This window comes from Oryx dammah, unplaced genomic scaffold (assembly GCF_014754425.2).
Source record: "Oryx dammah isolate SB20612 unplaced genomic scaffold, SCBI_Odam_1.1 HiC_scaffold_13, whole genome shotgun sequence".
Taxonomy (NCBI): domain Eukaryota; kingdom Metazoa; phylum Chordata; class Mammalia; order Artiodactyla; family Bovidae; genus Oryx; species Oryx dammah.
In genome coordinates this window covers 53,672,674-53,692,282 of record NW_024070197.1, presented here as the reverse complement: position 1 = coordinate 53,692,282, position 19,609 = coordinate 53,672,674, and the positions used below count along the sequence as shown (strand labels likewise).

Genomic DNA, 19,609 nt, shown 5'->3' with positions numbered 1-19,609 from the left:
ACATGAAACAACAGACTGGTTCCAAATAGGGAAAGGAGTATGTCAAGGTTGTATATTGTCACCCTGCTTATTTAACTTCTCTGCAGAGTACATCATGAGAAACGCTAGGCTGGATGAAGCACAAGCTGGAATCAAGATTGCCGGGTGAAATATCAATAACCTCAGATAATGCAGATGACACCACCCTTATGGCAGAAAGCGAAGAAAAACTAAAGAGCCTCTTGAGAGTGAAAAAGTTTGCTTAAAACTCAACATTGAGAAAACTGAGATCATGGCATCTGGTCCCATCACTTCATGGCAGATAGATGGGAAAACAGTGGAAAAGGTGAGAGACGTTATTTTCTTGGGCTCCAAAATTACTGCTGCCATGAAATTAAAAGATGCTTGCTCCTAGGAAGAAAAGTTATGACCAACCTAGATAGCATATTAAAAAGTAAAGACATTACTTTGCCAACAAAGGTCCGTCTAGTCAAGGCTGTGGTTTTTCCAGTAGTCATGTATAGATGTGAGAGTTGGGCTATAAAGAAAGCTGAGTGCCAAAGAATTGATTCTTTTGACCTGTGGTGTTGGAGAAGACTCTTGGGAATCCCTTGGACTGCAAGGTGAGCCAACCTGTCCATCCTAAAGGAAATCAGTCCTGGATATTCATTGGAAGGAGTGATGTTGAAGCTGAAACTCCAATACTTTGGCCACCTGATGGGAAGAAATGGCTCATTGGAAAAGACCCTGATGCTGAAAAAGATTGAAGGCGGGAGGAGAAAGGGATGACAGGATGAGATGGTTAGATAGCATCACTGACTAGATGGACATGAGTTTGAGCAAACTCTGGGAGTTGGTGATGGACAGGGAAGCCTGGCATGCTGCAGTCCTTGGGTCTCAAAGAGTCAGACACGACTGAGCAACTGAACTGAAGTGTTCTGATGATTGACCATGAGGTTGGTTCCAGCAGACTGGTAGAAGGCTTGCTGGGTCACGATTCCTCCCCTTCCTCTTCATTGACAAGATTTTATTGAATCATTTGAAATTCTAGTTCTCTTACTGGATTGACCAATTTCTGTTTTTTTAAAATAGTTTAGATTGTATGGAAACTCAAATAAGAAAGTGTACTTAGACGTGTGATTTCAAAGAGTATTTCATTTATTTTTATCTTTCCAAGAGAAATCCAGCCTGAAGAGAAAAACTTAGCAATCCTGGAAGAACATTCACTTCCTACCCTAATGTGTCTTCCCCACAGTGTGAATTAAAGTAGACGCTTAGAAGGTAGAGTGGTTCTCTTTCACGTGGACAACATTCCTGTTGTTGGTATTAAATAAAGCAACATGAGTCTTCCTTCATGTTTGCGTTGGGCTTCACATCTACAGTATCGATCATCTTTTGGATCCTACTTGTTTGTTACTGCTCTTGTATCCCATGAATGCATTTTCTGGAATTCTTAAGCAGCCCACCTCCACCTATCCCAAGTGTGTCTGAGAGTCAAGAATTATTTTGCCTTTTGCACTTGAGTAGTAACTATAGAATAGAATTCTATGAAAACAGAAACGCTTTTTTTCTTGGAACTTTCAAAGCATTGCTGTCTTGCTGTATTGATTTTGGTTAAGATTTTCTGTTGAGTTTGTAAATTTAGTGATTTAAATTTAATAATCCTTTGATTTCTTTGAATACTTCCTTGTTCTCTCCTTTTTTCGGGACATTCTGTTTATTTTACCTGCTAGAATTTCTTTCAGGATACAGATTAGAATTTTAACCTCTTTTCTGTTTCCCGTGTTTTGTTTACATAGATTCATTTCCCCTGTTTTACTAGTAACCCTCTTTATTGCTGTTTATTGCCCCCTCCCATGTTTTTTGGTTTTTTGTTGTCCATTCATATTCAAGAACTGAAATCATTAATATATTGGTGGATGTGTTTCCTAGGCACATCGGAAGTTTACTGTTTCTCTAACAGGCTTTCCCTGTGAAGCAGAGTTCCCTTGTGCTTTTTTGTAATCCGTGACCTTGAAGCCTCGGATCTGTTCTCTGTCCTTAGAGCTTGTGGCCTTGTAAGTCTGATGCTTCACTTAGGGTGCTGCTTTAGAGAGTCATTGATTAGTAGATCATCATGTTCACATATCATGTCCACCTGTTGATACACATTGGGATTCTTTTCAGTTTCTGGTGGTTATGAGTACAGTTGCTGTAAACTTCAGCATACAGGTTTTGTTTTGCTTTTTTGTGGACATTGTTCTTCATTTCTCTTTGGTAAGTGCTTAGGAGTAGGCTTGCTGGGTTGTGTGGTAAGTAAACTTTATAAGGAACTGCTGAACTCTTTTTTTTTTCCCCTGAGTTGCTGTGCCTTTCTGCATCTCTAGTTGCTTCACATCCTTGCTGGCAGTTGGTATTGTCTGGAACGTTTTCTCCCATCATAAGGCCCATCATTTTGATTTTCTTCCATAAAACCCTAAGGTTTTATCTAGACTTAAAGACCTCTCTGCAGTGGGACTGTGGAGGAGCTCCAGACAGCACTGTCTGTTTCCTAGAAAGGGTCTTGGGGGCTCCCGGCGGATTCTTTATAGGGTCCATGTAACACTGTTTTCTGAAACTGTGTGGTTTGTGTATTTTATGTGATCTGTGATTCTTTTTTTTTTTTCCCCAGTATATTTTTGGAGATTTTAGCCCTGATGAATTCAATCAGTTCTTTGTGACTCCTCGCGCTTCAGTTGAGGTAAGACGAAATTTTGTTTTATTGAGTGCATGCATAGATTTAATTGATGGTTATGTTTTAGATCGTTTTTTTTTTTTTTTGATTTATGCCTTTTAATTAGGAATTCCAATGTACAGAAAAGTGTGGAGGCTAACATGAGAAAAGGAGTGGACCCATCCGTTTGATTTGACTGCTGTTAACATTTTGCTATACTTGTAAACAGCAAAACATTACAGAGACAGTTGAAGCTTCTGTTGTATCCTCGCGTTCGCCTTATTCCCCAGAAATACTGAAACTCTGCCAAAAATGCACAGTACATTTTGTTTCCTGGCTGTGATCTTCACCTCTTACTGTGCATGTATATGCTTGTTTATTGTTTTGTGCAGTTAAAAATGTCTCATCAGGGGCTTCCCCAGGGGCTCAGTAGTAAAGAATCTACCTGCAATGCAGGAGATGTGGGTTTGATCCCTGGGTCAGGAAGATTCCCCTGGAGAAGGAAATGGCTACCCACTCTAGTATTTTTGCCTGAGAAATCCGATTGACAGAGGAGCCTGGCCCATGGGGTCGCAAAAGAGACCTGCCTTGTGACTAAACAACAACAAAGTGGTTTCATACTGTATTCATCATTTTGTAGTTTGTCTATTTTAAGCTAAATATTCTTTAGATTTATTTGGACATTTTGTTCTTGTTCTTTGATTTTAATTGTTAAATTTTATTTTTGGCTGTGTCCTGTGGATCTTAGTTCCCTGAGCAGGGAATGAACTTAGGTGCACACAGGAGTGAAAGCGTGGAGTCCTAACCACTGAATTGCCAGAAAATTCCCCGTTAACTGTTAAATATTGGACTTAGCTGTTTTCATGTTGAGGGGGACTGTCTAGGTCTTCAGCTCTTCCATTAGTACAGAAATGTGGCAGTAATCATATTTTGTCATGTCTCCTCATTCTCCTCTGTGAGTTTCTCCAAGAAGTACTCCTAGGAATGGAATTTTGGCGCCCTGCAAGGAATAAGCATCTTTAGTGCATCTGCTTTCTAAGTGGTTTTAACAGTCTGCATTTCCATCACTAGTGCATGAGAATTTTTGCTGTTGTCAGTCACGTCATACTGTTTGCGACCCCATGGACTGCAGCACACCAGGCCTCCCTGTCCCTTACCATCTCCTGAAGTTTGCCCAAGTTCATGTCCATTGCGTTGGTGATGCCATCCAGCCACTCACTCTCTGATGCCCTCTTCTCCTTCTGCCCTTGATCTTTCCCAGCATTAGGGACTTTTCTACTTTTCTATTGAATCAGCTGATTTCATCAGATGACCAAAACACTGGAGCTTCAACTTCAGCATCAGTCCTTCCAACCAGTATTCAGGATTGATTTTTCCTTAAGATTGACTGGTTTGATGATCTTGCTGTCCCAAGGGACTTTCAGGATCTTCTCTTCTCCAGCACCACAGTTTGAAGGCATCAGTTCTTTGGTGTTCTGCCTTCTTTATGGTCCAGCTCTCACAACTCTACATGACCCCTGGGGGACCATAGCCATAACTATATGGATCTTTTAGATCCCATTAAAAAGAAAATTTTTGATAATTCCTAATATGCTGTGCTCAGATGTTCCAATTGTGTCCAGCTTTTTTGACCCCATGGACTGTAGCCTGTTAGGCTCCTCTGTCCATGAGATCTCCCAGGCAAGAATACTGGAGTGGGCTGCCATTTCCTTCTCCAGGGAATCTTCTCAACCCAGGGATCAAACCCACGTGTCTTGTATTGACACTTGGATTATTTACCACTAGTATCTCCTGGAAAGCCCCATTCTCAGTATAGACATACTTAAAATTTTTGTTAATCTGATGGAATAAGTGGATTTTTGTTGTTTTAATTTAAATCTCCCAGATTACAAACATTTGAGCACCATTACATTACTTTCATATGTACATCGGCAGTGTAGATTTCTATTTCTGTTAATTACCTGTTCTGTATCTTTTGTTCTGTATCTTTTGTACATTTTAAAGTTTTAATGTCTTGTATTTCTTTTCCTCATAGTTTGTGGATTTTTAAAATATTTTTTAAGAAATTATTTCCTTCCCTGAGGTCATAAAGACATTTAAAAAGTTTTTAAAGTTTTTGTTTTCACTTCGGTATGTAATAAAACTTGAGATTGTGGTGTTGAGTGTGTGTGTGTGTATGGGTGTGGGTGGTGGGGATCTAACCCCTCACCCCATAGCAGTAGCAAAAAGATTTAAAAATACTACCTTCTTATTATTGAAGGTCCTGAGTATTGACCTCACAATATGGTAGCACTGTTTTCAGAGTAAGTTGGTTTGGTTTTGTATCTAATACAAATAAATTTCAGCTTTTTCTGTTGCTCAGTTTCCTTTTGTGTGTGAGATTATATATTTTTGCTTAGAAAATTCTCTGTTCTTATAAGTAACTGTATAGTTAAAGAGAGAACTTTGAACAGTTCTTGCAGTTTTATTCTCCTGCATTTTTATCATACCCAGTTACCATAAAGGGGTTTCTTAGAGCTGGAGGTTCTTAGATGGAGGTTTGCTGCATTACAGGCACCATTTGCAGTGTATGGAGTTAAAAAAAAAAATACACATGCTTTCTGTGCCTGAACTCATTCTGGCATTCTAGTAATGCCCAGTTATGCTCTTACCAGGTTAGTAAACCAAAGTAAGTGTTTAAAACACACTTAACAGAAAACAGCAGTATTGCCCTGGGGCATGCCAGGGGCTCTGTTTTCACATCCTGGCTCTCCGACTCCTTAGATTGTAAGTACAGTGTGATTTCAAAAAACAAGACTTTGAGTGCCTTACAAGTTAGATTTTTATCACCAGGGGGCACCCTAGTGTCATCAGTGGAATAAAGGCTGTGTCTGGGAGTTTGCTGTCTTCTGTGACTGCAGAGGGACGTCATCGTGATTTGTGGCTTCCCCAGACACACTGTATTGCTCCATGTGTCCACGCCAGTGATAAAGGCTGGGGCACCAGATGGGAGCGTTGGAGTTGTGTGTGGAATGGTCTTGCACTTCAGGCTCAAGTGCAGCCCACCTGGGGACACAGTGCTTTGCCGTGATGAATGCTGGAGTGCCCCTTTGTGGTGGAAATATGCACTGCTCTCAAGTCCAGAAAGTGGTCAGTTCCTTTTGTTTTCTTGGGCTTCTCTGGCGGCTCAGACCGTGAAGAATCTGCTGGCAGTGCAGGAGACCGGGGTTCGATCCCTTGGTGGGGAAGATCCTCTGGAGAAGGAAATGGCTACCTACTCCAGTATTCTTGCCTGAAGAATCCCCATGGACAGAGGAGCCCAGCAGGCTACCGTCCATGGGGTCACTAAATGGGACACGACTGAGCCACTAACAGTTTTGTTTTCTTAGCTTCTTATTTGTCAATTCTCTCGGGAGAGTGCTTGGAGTGATAAGCTTTTATCTCTGAGACTGTTGCATTGACTTACTAAGAGTTAATGGGAAATCCGCTGAAGTAGTAGTTCTGAGACAGTTGTGGGCGTGAGCGTCTCCTGGGTGCCTCTGAACATGCCGAGCCCGGGACCCATGCAGGCACCCAGGCTGTTGCACTGTTTGTGCTGTAGTGTGCAGGCTTTGAGAAGTGCTGTGGTAGAAGCCATGTTAGGCTGTAATCCTTTTGCTCTTTGCTTCCTGCTTCAGATAGCAATTATCTGTCCACTTACCTTACCCCTTTCCATTCTAAACTTTTTCATTTAAAACATAGCCATTTGAAACATTCCAGTTCCTAAGTATGGGGCTTCCCTGGTGGCTCAGAGGTTAAAGTGTCTGCCTGCAATGCGGGAGACCTGGGTTCGATCCCTGGGTTGGGAAGATCCCCTGGAGAAGGAAACGGCAACCCACTCTAGTACTCTTGCCTGGAGAATCCCATGGACAGAGGAGCTTGGTGGGCTACAGTCCACGGGGTCGCAAAGAGTCGGACATGACTGAGCGACTTCACTTTTCACTTTCACTTCACTTTCCTAAGTATTATGGAATAGCTAGGAGGGAAAGAAATTGGCGTATTCATGATACCTTCCTGCATTTTGCAGAGAGCCCAGGCACTGGCCATTTTGCTGTCTCTCTTTCAAACAAGGAATGTGGTTGCCAGCTGTTAATCCAGTTATTTAAGGCATTCTGTTAAAAGAGAGCCGTGATTCTCAGGCTTTTCTTTCCCAGCTGCCTCGTTCACTGTCCCCAGGCTTGGTTCCTGCCTATGGCTGAGTGGACTTGTAGTGATGGTGAGCAACGTGTGCAGATGGTCACGAAGACTCTGTACTAGTCAGTGGACAAAGACAAGCGTTTATAGTATTTGACGTGCACTCTGCAACTCCTGTGAAACAGAGGGTGTGTCGTGAGCCTTTTGTAGCTGATTGACATGTCCATTGGAGCCCATTTTTAATTTTTTACCTCATTTTTGTATCTGTTTAATAGCAATCAGTATTGGAAAGCTTTCTGATGGTGTTTTAAAATGAAGATATTTAATCTTACTGTCTCCCCATCTGTGTTATTTTGTTAAAAATAGTGTTACGAGAAGTTGCATGGATAAATAGCCTTTTAATGAGGGTTGCTTTAATGAAATAGCATGTGTTGAACTTTAACAGTTTTTTGAGTTAAACTGTGTTTTCCATTTCCCTGGGCAGCTTCCTCCGTACGGCGGGACAGTTCTGTGTGGCGCACAGGCTGCTGGTGACCTCCCTGACGGTAAGCAAGCGCCGTGGGTGCAGGCTTCCTTCCATTCCCTTTCTGCTTGATGTTTTTGCTGTAAACTCCAGTAGCTTTAATCACCAAACCACTTTGGCTAACGAATTAAAGTTTATTCTGTGCTTCAGAGTGTCAGACCTCCAAGGTGAGTTTTGGAAATAATTGCTCATTACTGTTTGTTTTGTAAGGATCCTCTGGCACAGGTGTACCCATCACAGCCAAGGCTCTCTGTGCGGGTTCTGGAGTGGGCTCTCTGTTGAGTGCACCGGCTGTTGGGCCCAGAGCTGGCAAGTCTCTGAGTACGTGCTTTCCACCCGGCTCAGTGGCAGCTCGTTTCTCTTGTCCTGAGTTTGTGGTTATGTCCACGCCTGTTATCAAGGCTCTTGGGAATTCAGGTGACCTCTTTACTTCCTGTCCTGTTATGACTGAGTAGCTGGCTGGCTCTGTCCCAGACACTGAGCTGATCACTGGAGGTGATGCTTACTGAGTTGCAGCCCTCTCATACGTGTTACAGTGTCACTAACAGTAGGGTCCTCTCATCTTGCCGGCTGCCACTGCCCATGTCAAACCTGTCTAGACCGCTTTCCAGTTTGCATCACGCTCAAGGTCCTCACTGGCCTTGGAGAAGCTGGAAGCTGAACCTTTTCTTTGAGAGCAGTGATTTGGTTCCCTGTTTCTATAGCATTATCAGAAAGGGTTTTATTATAATTTAGATTTAAATATAAACCTTGCAAAGACCATGTAAACTTTTTATCTGCAGACAAATGAGAAAATGATTTTATCTAAAATTATTAGCAGCTTTATAAGAAACATAAGGTAGAGAAGAGTTCTAATGATGACTTAGGATGAGGATAAAATAAGAGATGTCAGAGGGACCCAGATACCCTTGCCAGGCCTCCCAGCCTCTGGAGCCCCCTTGTCGGGCCTCCCAGCCTCTGGAGCCCCCTTGTCGTCTGCGGGTTGAGGTGCTCCCTGACTTTCAGTACTTGGCACATGGCCGCTGTGCTGCCAGTGTTTGCTTGGGCTCCAGATGTCTCTCCATCTTCCCTGTTGTCAGAGCCCTGGTCCAGGTCGTGCCTTACCATCCTCCCAGGGGCTTTGGCTGCAGATGAAGGCTCCGCCTCCCTCAGACCCCCAGTGTTGCAGCGCCTCTCCCCTCTGCTCCACTCCCTCCTCCTCGCTCTCACCATGTCCCCCACCCCCTCCAGGCTGGCATCCCTGCTCAGTTACGCTTCTTGGCTCTTTTTCTCTGTTCTCCCCTCTCTCCTCTCAAGTCCATCTTTTAGTCTGCCAAAAACACAGCTGCTCACACTGAGAAAGGCCAGCTTAAAGGCCCCTGTTCCCCAAGGCCTCTTCTGTCCTATTCTGTTATTTTTATTTCTGCTGCAGTGCCAGCTCACTGTCCAGTATCCAGTGAATCTGCCTCACTGTTTAGGCTGAGTTCAGCTGTGGGTGGCAGAGACCGCAGCTCATCCGTTTCTGTGTGCAGCAGCTGCACAGTACAGTGTCTGCAGTGTAGTAAACCCTGAGGATGGTTTTGGATGAGCGCTTTAAAGTGATTTGTTCTGGCACTTCCCACCACAGCCGGCTCCACACACTCTAGGTGGGGGCTCCTAATGTGGCCTTTTTAAGTTAGTTCCCAAAGCGGGAGGTAGCCTTGTCCCTCCTCCCCTCCCCTCCCCCATCCGGTTATCCTGCCAGCTCCTCTGACCTCTCTGTAGTTTCTAATCCAAATAGATCTCTTTGTGTGTGTGTGTTGAGAAGCATTCTGTTTTTTAAATTTATTTATTTTTATTTGAAGGATAATTACAGTATTGTGTTGGTTTCTGCCATATATCAACATGAACCTCCCTCCCACCTCCCACCTCTCACCCCATCCCACCCCTCTAGGTTGTCACAGGGCCCCTGTTTAAGCTCCCTGAGTCATACAATTCTTGTAAAGCTGTAAGGCTTTATCTCACCCACCCTCTGCTTCCATCATTTCCGTCTTTGATGTCTGTCTCCCTATAGATGTAATCCCCTGAGGCAGGGACCTTGCCTTACTAATCTCTGTACCCCTCCCCCTTGATAATAAACATTTTGCACATGGCTGAGAGCTCCATGATTATTGACTTGAGTCACTATGAACTGATTGGAGAAGCCAGCTGAGGAAGCCACTTAAGCAGTGATTCTCAGACAGACGTGGGCGTGAGCATCTCCTGGGTGCCTCTGAGCGTCTCGGACTTCAGGACCCCCTCCGGGCACCCCATGCTACCGTGCTGTGAATGCTGCAGTGCACAGGCTTTGAGAGTGCCATGTTAGGGTGTGATTGTTGGTCTGAGCTAATTTTCCTTCCCCCAACAAATCCCCTGCCTGATGATCCAGGTGCTCCTGAGCTTGCAGGCCTTCCACCACTTTCCCAGCCCGACAGGTTGGGCCTGTCCTAACTTCTCTGCCCTGGAGTGCAGTGCATGGTGTGTCCACAACCCGTGTTCCTGCGTAAGAACAGAAACCGAACTGTTCTGGGCAGGATGTGGTCAGACTGTCCACAGTCTGGTAAATATTTTGGTAACAACTGTAGCATATCAGAATGGTTCCCTTAATATCACATCACATTCTGGAGTGTTGTATGTTAGGATAAGATTAATGATTGTGATGTGGAACGCGCTGTGTCTGTTGTGGATAACCAAACTCTGCACAGGCTGCATGGCACAGCACATGCTAACTTCACTGTGACTCCCGACGCACGTCCCAGTCTCTGAACGGCGGCCTCCCTGCTTCAGCGACATCCGTCTTGGTCCACAGAGCAGCTCTGCATCCTTGCAGCCTCACTGGATGGAGCTCCCTGGAAACAAACTGGACAGTTCACTTTTAGGGATAATGGAGAAATATATTTCCTTTGGTGATTGTTTTCAAAATAAGGAAACCACAAATCAGTGCTCAGGGGCCAGAGGATTGAAATTGTCCTCTTGGTATCTCTATAGATGGTTAGCTGTAACCATCATCATGTTCTTTTTTCAGGAGTGTTTTGCTGTTGTGCTGGTGTATTCTCCCCACTCCCAGGGTGTGTGATATCAAACCAAATGGAGAATTAGAAAACTATTTAGGGCCCTGGCCCCTCTGTGGGGCTGTTTTTTCTCCTCTAAAAATACTTCCAAAGTAAAATATATTCAGTTTTCTGAGTAGAATATGATTATTTTGGTACTTTGATTTTATTTTTCTTGCAATAAACGCCTTGAAAAAAAGTGGGCCTCTTGTACTAGACTTGAGAAATCTTCAGTAATGCATGAAAAATAAATTAAAAAACACATATCCTTTCCTAACTTCAAATGTGTAACTATTTCATCAGATATAAGATGACATTGGTGTTTAGTTTCTCTTGAGAAACTCAGTTGATTCTGAAACTCACCCTAATTTTTGAGATGTGATCTGTGAAAAAAATGTCCATCTTAAATGGATAGAATATGTGGATTGTTGTCAGTGGGGAAGAGGTATTAAAGGATTTCAAGGAGATTTTTAAAGGTTTGCAGTCCTAACTTTATCTTTTGGGATTTTTAGAAGCACCTTCCTTACCCATGGGGTTAATCCAATATTAATTAATTTAGGAGAAGTCACAGGCACTCATGAAAGGCCATTTGGGGGCTTCAGTTAAGGTTGTTAATAGAAGAGTCTGGGAAATGGATAATTTGAAAGAGTACTTTTGTATAATTCATACTTTTTGAATTGTTAAATTGGCACAAATTAGAGAAACCATATATATATAGTATATATAGAGAGAGAGCGCGAGCAAGCAGTGGTTTTCAAGTCCCCAAGTTGGTCATGTTGATTTTTAAAAATTAAGTTTTCCAAAATATATATGCCCTAGTCTTAGGTATAAAATAAACTAATAAAATCAGATTGCATTGAGAGACATGTTCAGACAGGCAGAATAGCATTCGTTTCCTATTCAAAGTTTCATTTTAATTTCTACCTCAACTACTGTGAGTGGAAAATGGATACCAGCTTCTGTATTTCATATCTCCAAATTAAATATAATTTTGTGGTTATTATTTATTTCAGCAAATTACTTATTTAGCACAGAAATGTTTTAGCTTTGTTAATTACTGCAAGACTTTAAGGTTTCAGTTTCAAAAAGAAATAATTACTGAGACGTTTATAAGTTGTATAGCTGTGTTCTTAACTAGTGGGATATTTACTGATTGTTTTCTTTCTAAACAGGACACGACTATCAGAGAATTGAATTTGGTGTTAATGAAGTAATTGAACCGAGTGACACTTTGCCGAGAACTCCCAACTACAGTATTTCAAGCACATTGAATCCTCAGGCCCCTGAATTTATCCTTAGCTGCACAACTTCCAAAAAGCTCCCCGATGACATTGATAAAGAAGTGAACTACAGCTCCACCAATTGCCAGTACCCGGGCCCTGCCCTTGCCCTGGATGGCGGCTCTCATGCTGAGGCGGAAGCTTTAGAGAACGATGGTGTTTCGGGTGGTCTTGGACAAAGGGAGCGTAAAAAGAAGAAAAAACGTCCCCCTGGATATTACAGTTACTTGAAAGATGGTGGTGAGGGTGGACCTTCGGCGGAAGCCCTGGTCAATGGCCATGCCGGCCCAGCAGTCCCCAACAGCGTAGGCGCCGAAGACGTGGACTTGATGGGGGATGTACCCACGACAGGGACCCCCCGGACTTGGGGCAGCCCTCAGGATGCCACGGACTTTGTCAGCGACGCCGGGCCTGCTGGGGCTTTCCTCGGAGCCCTGGATGGCCGGGCCAGGACTGCAGGGCAGCCCGAGGGCTGCCCCGGGGCCGACTCAGAGGCCTCATGCCTCCCTGCCGAGGCCGGCAGGGACACCCTGTTGAGGACAGCTGTGGCTCAGCCCTCCGTGGGGACTGATACTACTGAAAACCTTGGAGTCACTAATGGACAAATACTTGAATCCTTGGGTGAGGGCACAGCTGCCAACGGGGTGGAGTTGCACACTGTGGAGAGCTCAGACTCGGACCCCGCCAAGGCCGAGAGCGCCCCACCTCCTGCAGATGCCCCGGCCTCCGCAGTGGGCACTGTGCCCGCCAGTCAGCCCGCCAAGTCGTGGGCCAGTCTTTTTCATGATTCTAAGCCCTCTTCCTCTTCCTCGCCTGTGGTTTCTGTGGAAACTAAGTATTCCCCTCCCTCCACGTCTCCCCTGGTCTCTGAAAAGCAGGCGGAAGTCAAGGAAGGGCTGGTTCCAGTTTCAGAGGATCCTGTAGCCATAAAGATTGCAGGTATAGTTCAAAAGATACAGGTCTGAGGCCAAGATGGGAGCAGACAGTCTGCACTGTTATCCAGAGCGATAGCAGATTACCTATGTGTTCAGACGAATTTCTGAACAATACCTGTGCCTTATGTGTCACTAAAAGTAAAACGACATATGAACAGAATTGGGTGGGGAGGGATATCTTACTTTTACATTAAGTGGAAAATCCATGTCCCTTATCAGTCATTTGACAGATTACATTTCCACGCCTTGCCTTCTGACTGAGTAGTTGTGCTCCCTTGTGTGACTGATGGGTAGTCCTGTCTGTGTTCCAGTTATTACGACCTCGGGGTCGTAATCCCTGAGGATTCCACTCACTTTGGAGTTATTTCTTAGGATATAAGAAAGTACTGTGTTTTTTTTTCTTTTTAATGCCTATTTTGGATTGAGTAAATGGATTTTATTCAGTTTTAGCACACCAAGGCTAATTCTTAACTGGAAAAGAAAAGCTGCAACAGTTTGGCCTGAAGTTAATGTTTCATTTGATATTCTAAGGCTCAAAAAGTAGGGCCAGTTCACAATAAAACTGTAAAGCCTCATGGCTTGTGTTTCTAAAGTTAAGGTGGGAAGTCAGAAGCAGGAGTGCATATGTTTTTACACATGCCTAAGAAGCTGGGGCTGTTTTTCAGGACTCATTATCCAAGGAGTTTACCAGTAGCTAGTATTTCAGGTTCTTACCCCATTGGCCCAGTTAAAATGAACTGTCTTTTTTTTTTTTAAGTTTATTGGCCGCAGCGGGTGTTAGTTGCTGCCTGAGACTTTTCTAGTTGCGGCTAGCAGGGGCTGCTGTCTAAATGTGGTGACTGTGCTGCTTATTTTGGTGGTTTCTCGTTGCGGAGCACAGGCTCTTAAGTGAGGACCTGGTGGGTCAGACGGTGAAGCATCTGCCTGCAGTGAGGGAGAGCCAGGTTCGATCCCTGGTTTGGGGTGATCCCTTGGAGAAGGAAATGGCAACCTGCTCCAGTACTCTTGCCTGGAAAATTCCATGGATGAGGACCCTGGTAGGCTACAATCCATGGGGTCACACAGCCGGACACGACTGAGGGACTTCACTTTCTTCTTCCTTTCTTTCTTTTAGTAGTTGTGATGTATGAACTTAGTTGCCCCGAGGTGTGTGGAACCTTCCTGCATTGGGTATTAAACCTGTGTCCTCTGCATTGGCAGGCAGATTCCTAACCACTGGATCACCAGGGAAGTTCTGCACTGTATTTAGGCTTTAATGTTTGCTGGTTTAACATTTTGGCATACCTGACAGCATTTGGCACCAAATGATGAGGGTGAAAGCAGTAACGAGATGCAAAGTGTACGCTCTCTTAGGAACGGCCAGGATTGCAGCAAAGATAAAGCACATCCTTCTGTTGATAGTAAGATGACAGCAAACAACACTTGAAAAAGTTTTTAAATGAGCATTTTATTCATTAGACAAAATATATTATTTTGAGTAATCTAGGTGTTGGATTTCTCTTAAAATGAGAAATTAATTGATAGATGCATCAGCATTTTGGGCTTTTAAAACGAATAACTTTTAGGTTATTTGGGTGAATTTTTTATTGTAACTTTTTAAAACAATGTTCATTGCAAGGGAAAGCTGTAAGAGTCGGGGGAGAACAGTAACAGCCTTTGTGTAGATCATTAAGTTAAACGTCATTCTTAACCTGTAGTGGGAGATGCATGGTTTGATGCTTTTAAAAGCGGACATTCTAAGTTTAAAGTCAGAGTGAAAGTGAAAGTCACTCAGTCGTGTCCAACTCTTTGTGACCCCAGGCCAGAATACTGGAGTGGGTAGTTATTCCCTTCATTCCCTTCTCCAGGAGATATTCCCAACCCATGGATTGAACCCAGGTCTCCCACATTGCAGGCGGATTCTTTACCAGCTGAGCCACCAGGGAAGCCCGTAAAGTCAGAAGGCATTGTCATTATGTTTGTATTCCTAAAATTGCTTCACAGAGGGTGGTGGTGGTTTAGTTACTAAGTTGTGTCTGACTCTTTTGTGACCCCATGGGCTGCAGCCCGCTAGGCTCTTCTGTCCATGGGATTTCCCAGCAAGAATACTGAAGTTGGTTGCTATTTCCTTCTCCAGCAGACCTTCCCAACCTAGGGATCCAATGAGGGAGTCCTGCATTGTAGGTGGTCTCCTGCATTGCAGGCAGATGCTTTATTGCCCAGCCACGGGGAAGCCCACTTCACAAGGAAGACCTTCATTCCTGGGAAATGTCCTCAATCTATTTAAAAGAAGAAAAGATTCATTTTAAATGTTTTAAAGCCTTCTAGTCAAATAACTTTAAATGTGGTTTGATACATAGTTTGCTGTATATGTTAAAATCTAGTTGACTTGCTAAAATCTGATGGTAAACTACTCTCTAGAACATTGTGAGGAAATTCCCTGGTGGTCCGGTGGTTAGCACTTTCACTGTGCCAGGGCCTAGTTTCAAGTCCTGGTTGGGAAACTTAAGATCCTGCAAGCGATGCAGCTCCTCCAAAAGAGAAATAGAATAGAGCAACACTGGGGGCTCTTAGTTACTTGTATTCGTGCAGAGTATTGGTACAGTGTAATCACTTTTGAATTGATGGTCCTCATTACCTCCCCCCAAGATTTATTTTTTTAACCTTGCTTTTGATTAAGTCAGTTATAAAAATGTTTTCATTATTTGAGCAAAAGTGTGGTTCCTTTTAAAACGTTTCATTCTTTTGAGCCTGGTTATTGAACCTTAGAAATACAGAATGTCGTTGCTGACACTTTTCAGTATTTCTTGAAAAATAATGCAGTGATAGTCACACTGAGTAACTGTTGGAATCACACTGAGCTTAGGTAAAGTAGATTGTTTAGAATTTTTTTCCCCCCTTGTCATATTCCCCTCCTGAGAGGTTTACCTGATAAAAATGAAAAGGTATGTTGAAGTGGTTGTAGGTCAGATCGCTACCACAGACGTAGCTTTAATGGTAGGCCCACTTACTTTAAGCAGCATTTAACTGTGTGAAATTCTAGCTCCATTAAAAGATCTGTTGATGTTGGCTGTCATAGAATTTGACTTGCATTAACGTCTAAGCGGTTCTGCTGAGAGAATAATTTTTATGTGTATCATTTTATTTATTAAATTTGGGAAAGAAACAGGAAGAAATAGCAGTTTGAATAAGTTTATTCTCTTTGAGTTCTTAGAAGGATATCAGCATCCACAGGCCAGTTTTTGGCCCCAGGGTCATTTATTTTGGGTGTCCACATTTCTGGATCATCTCTCTGCCCTGTCATTATGTCTGTGCTTAATGAATGCTGGCTAGTTTTGTATAACCACAAATGAAATGTAACTCAGATCAACTGTAAACAGAAAATAATAGTCATACACAGCATTTTGGAGTGAAATATAGCCAAATTTCAGTTACTCACGGTCTGTTTATCCATTACTGCATTGCATTCTGCTTTTACGTTCTTTGGTGACAAGACCATCTTCATGGTGTCATTTGTCAACATTTTGTTCCATTCGCCGTTTTTCTTGAGTGTAAACTCTAATTTAAGCAGGAGACGGAAGGGAAAAGCACTTCCCCAACCTGGTGGGAAGCATAGACCTGCACAGGAGGCCTGCAGAGGCTTGGGGAGGCTTCCGTGTTTCAGGAAGTGGTTTATGTCAGTCTGAGAGGGAGTATATGCCATTTTTCAGTAGGAATAACTGAGTCAGGAGATGAGCAAAAGGAACGTGAAAATCTTAATTCTTATAGCTTGTATTGAAACTAAGTGCAGAACCTGAGGCACACACCCATGCTGAGAGTAAGCGTGACAGATAGAAGCAGCGGGGACAGCCTCAGCTGGTGCTCCCTCCAGAGCCTGAAATGGAACATACCCTGGTGAGTGATAAACATTAAAATCTTCCTGGGCTTCTACTGGGGATCACTTGTACTCTCCCAAACCTGAATTATATCAAATGCTTTCAGATCACACACACAGTTATTTTGTTCATGTTTTGCTTTCAAAACTGCACCAGTGTATTCTGTTTTAAAAGTGTATAAATAATGGTGGCAAGGAGCGAGACCAGGCCAAATGCCCAAATAGGAGCAAGAATTCTAGTCTCAGAGAACTATATAAACTGAGGTCTTAGACCGCTGAAAAACATTCTGTTCTGTGGGGTATTGAGGCTCTAGTCATGCCATTTATTATGAATTTTAGTAAAACACACTTAATAGATGATTTTACACTGTTTTGGACCTAAAAAATTGTCTCTGGAGAGAGCAATAAAGTCACTACAAATTGGATCTGTTCAGAAAAATGAATTCCTGGATCTGTATTTATTTTAAACAATATACCCCAATTGAGCTTTGCTTTGGTGGTTTATAAATCATACCTATATTTCTCCTGTCCTTGGGAAATAATTTCTCCAGTGTTTTTCATTCTCTTCAAATTCTCCCAAGCAGTCCAGGCAGTGAGCATGCACAGGCTCTGAGTGGAGGAGGCCCACCACCTGTGTGCAGACTCACGTGGGTTGAGAGTTCAGTTCACATCTGCCTTGACAGGTGTATGTCCTTGCAGGTATTTCTGTTGTGTATCCTCCATAGACCTCCCTATATGGGACTCCCTTTCCCACTATGAGGAGATGTAAGTTGATTTGTTGCCAGTGGGTAATGGCACATTCTGGTCACTTCACTGTCCTCCACCTGCTTAGATAACCAGGACAGTGTGTGTTCTTCCACAGTGATGCAATGAGGAAGAAAACACTTGGAGAATGTTCTAAACAGTTAGGAAGATGACAGAAAGGCAGGTCAACAGCAGCAGAATGTCAAAGACAAGCCAGCTGTTGAGCCTTCAGAATCAGTGAAAGTTCTTGCCTTGCATTTTCATGGATTTTAAATGGTAATATGACCTCTAGGTGCTGACTTTAGGAAAACAAAATTTGATACATAAAATATGTAAGAATAATCATGGCTTATGAACTTATATATTTGACAGTGTTAGTATTGCCATTGAGTTTATAAATCATTTCGTTTGAGTGATTTGTGGTAAGGTATGTTGTTTACTATATATGTCTTGAATTGTAAGAAAGGCTCTTAAAAACTCAATGTTTTTGCCTGTCAACAGATTTCATAAGGTTGAACTTTAATTCAGCCATTTAAATGTTTGAAAATAACGGTCTCAGTTTTGTATCTTCTGTGTGGTATGGAGTCAGTGCTGGCATTTTATGCCATTCCTGTAACACCATTCCTCCGCAGACCTGCCAACTCCTGTGGAAAAGATAGCTTGAAGAGAGCACCCTCCTAAATTTACTGTCTAAACAGATCCAAGTAGTAAATTACACCAACAACGATGGATTGAAGAGAAGGCTTTTCAGGGGGAAACTTGTTACTATAGTCAACTTCTGATAATTTGCCCTGAAAGAAGGTAAAATAGATAACCAACAGTGATGACTTGGGACCATAAGTCAGATTTAAAGTTTCAACCCCAGGAAATACCCTGCCCTCCCTCTCCTCTTCGGCTGCCCTTCGTGGTTTTGATTTTTTTGACCTCCATAATTACAGTGCTTATTGGACTTTAGCAAAATAGTAAATGGAAACGGTGATGTTGTTATAAAAGGAACTTAATTAAATAGTGGTTATACCAAAAAATTGAAAGTGATACTCATACTTGCTTATCTGTAAATCGTGAATATTGACTTCTGAATTAGAGCAGTAACATTCATTCATTTTAGGAGGATTCACTAAACAGGATGGTGACTGTTAGGATTAGCCTTGTCTTTGCGCCTGTGCTGTTTGGGCCAGAGGAGAGGAGCAGCGCACGGCAGGCCCTGTCAGGTGTTAGCATCTGGATCAGTGTGTGGCCATTGAAGTTGTTCTGGGGGAGAAACGCTCAATGCACAGTGTGTTATAAAACTGAACATTAAGAGGAAAATCTCAAGACAGATACTTAATCTTAATTTTTTCTACAACCTTTCTTTCCTTTCAAAGTGTGACTTTGTTAATGCACACACAAAGTATAAAACTCAACTTTAAGGAATTGAAGCAGACATTTCCATTTGAAGAACTGAAAAGTGTTGGTCCTCCCAGACTCCATCCTTTAGTCCCCTTCCTTCTCTCTCGCTGGTTTCAGCTCTGTATTTTCTGAGCAGGATTCAAGGACCCTCTGTGAGGAACTGACCGTGTGAGACATCATCCAGACCCTCCCCATTTCCCAGCAGGGGCTGCGCTGTCTGCCCCAGGTTACAGGGTGAATGAAGTGGTGGAATCGGGTGGCAGACCCTTGTTTCCTGGCTTGTCTTCCTGGACTTCTGCCCTTAGTCCACTTCTCTGTTGGAATTCCCGCTCCTGCAGGGTTTCAGGGTTTCCCAGGTGGCTCAGTGGTGAAGAATCTGCCTGTAGTTGCAGGAGCCACAGGAGACATGGGTTTGATCCCTGGATTGGAAAGATCCCCGGGAGGAGGAATCGGCAACCCACTCCACCATTTTTACCTGGAAAACAGAAAAGTCCGGTGGGCTACAGTCCAGGGGGTCACAAAGAGTCAGGCGTGACTGAGTGACTACCACTTTTCACTTCAACTCCACAGGTCATTCCACACAAACTTGTGTGGAGTCATTTGCCATAATCCATAGCTATTAATCCCCAGCTTACTTCATCCCACATGGCTGGTGAACATACTGTGTGCTATCCATGGTCTAGGTCAGTGAGTCATGGTCGGCCTTGCCTCGAGGGCTCCCCAAGGAACACGATAGGAGAGGAATAGCTGGAGGCTCTTAGCAGAGAGAGAAGCAGGGGGAAGGAGGTGAGGAGACCTGATGGAGCCAATATGTCTGCTTGGAAGTTCTGTTGTTCAGTCACTTGACTACTTAGTTGCGTCTGACTGCGACCCCTTAGGAAGTTCTGTTAACCTGCAGTTACTGAACAAACCACTAGATGATGCTAAGAGACTTAGCATTGGGGAAGAAAGAGTGAAACTTTTTTTTTGTTTGTTTGTTTTTTAACCTGCCTGCTCCTTAAAGTAAGCACCCCTG

The 19,609-nt window shown here is 43.3% G+C and overlaps 1 protein-coding gene across 1 annotated transcript in view; it reads left to right on the top strand.

Moving 5' to 3' along the window:
• Positions 1–19,609, top strand: part of USP10 (ubiquitin specific peptidase 10) — a 64,638-nt gene that overhangs the window by 28,032 nt on the left and 16,997 nt on the right. Inside the window, exons 2-4 of the mRNA XM_040253984.1 lie at positions 2,630–2,698; positions 7,308–7,368; positions 11,566–12,612. Of these exons, the coding sequence (XP_040109918.1) occupies positions 2,630–2,698; positions 7,308–7,368; positions 11,566–12,612 (1,177 nt within the window). The remainder of the gene's footprint in view (positions 1–2,629; positions 2,699–7,307; positions 7,369–11,565; positions 12,613–19,609) is intronic.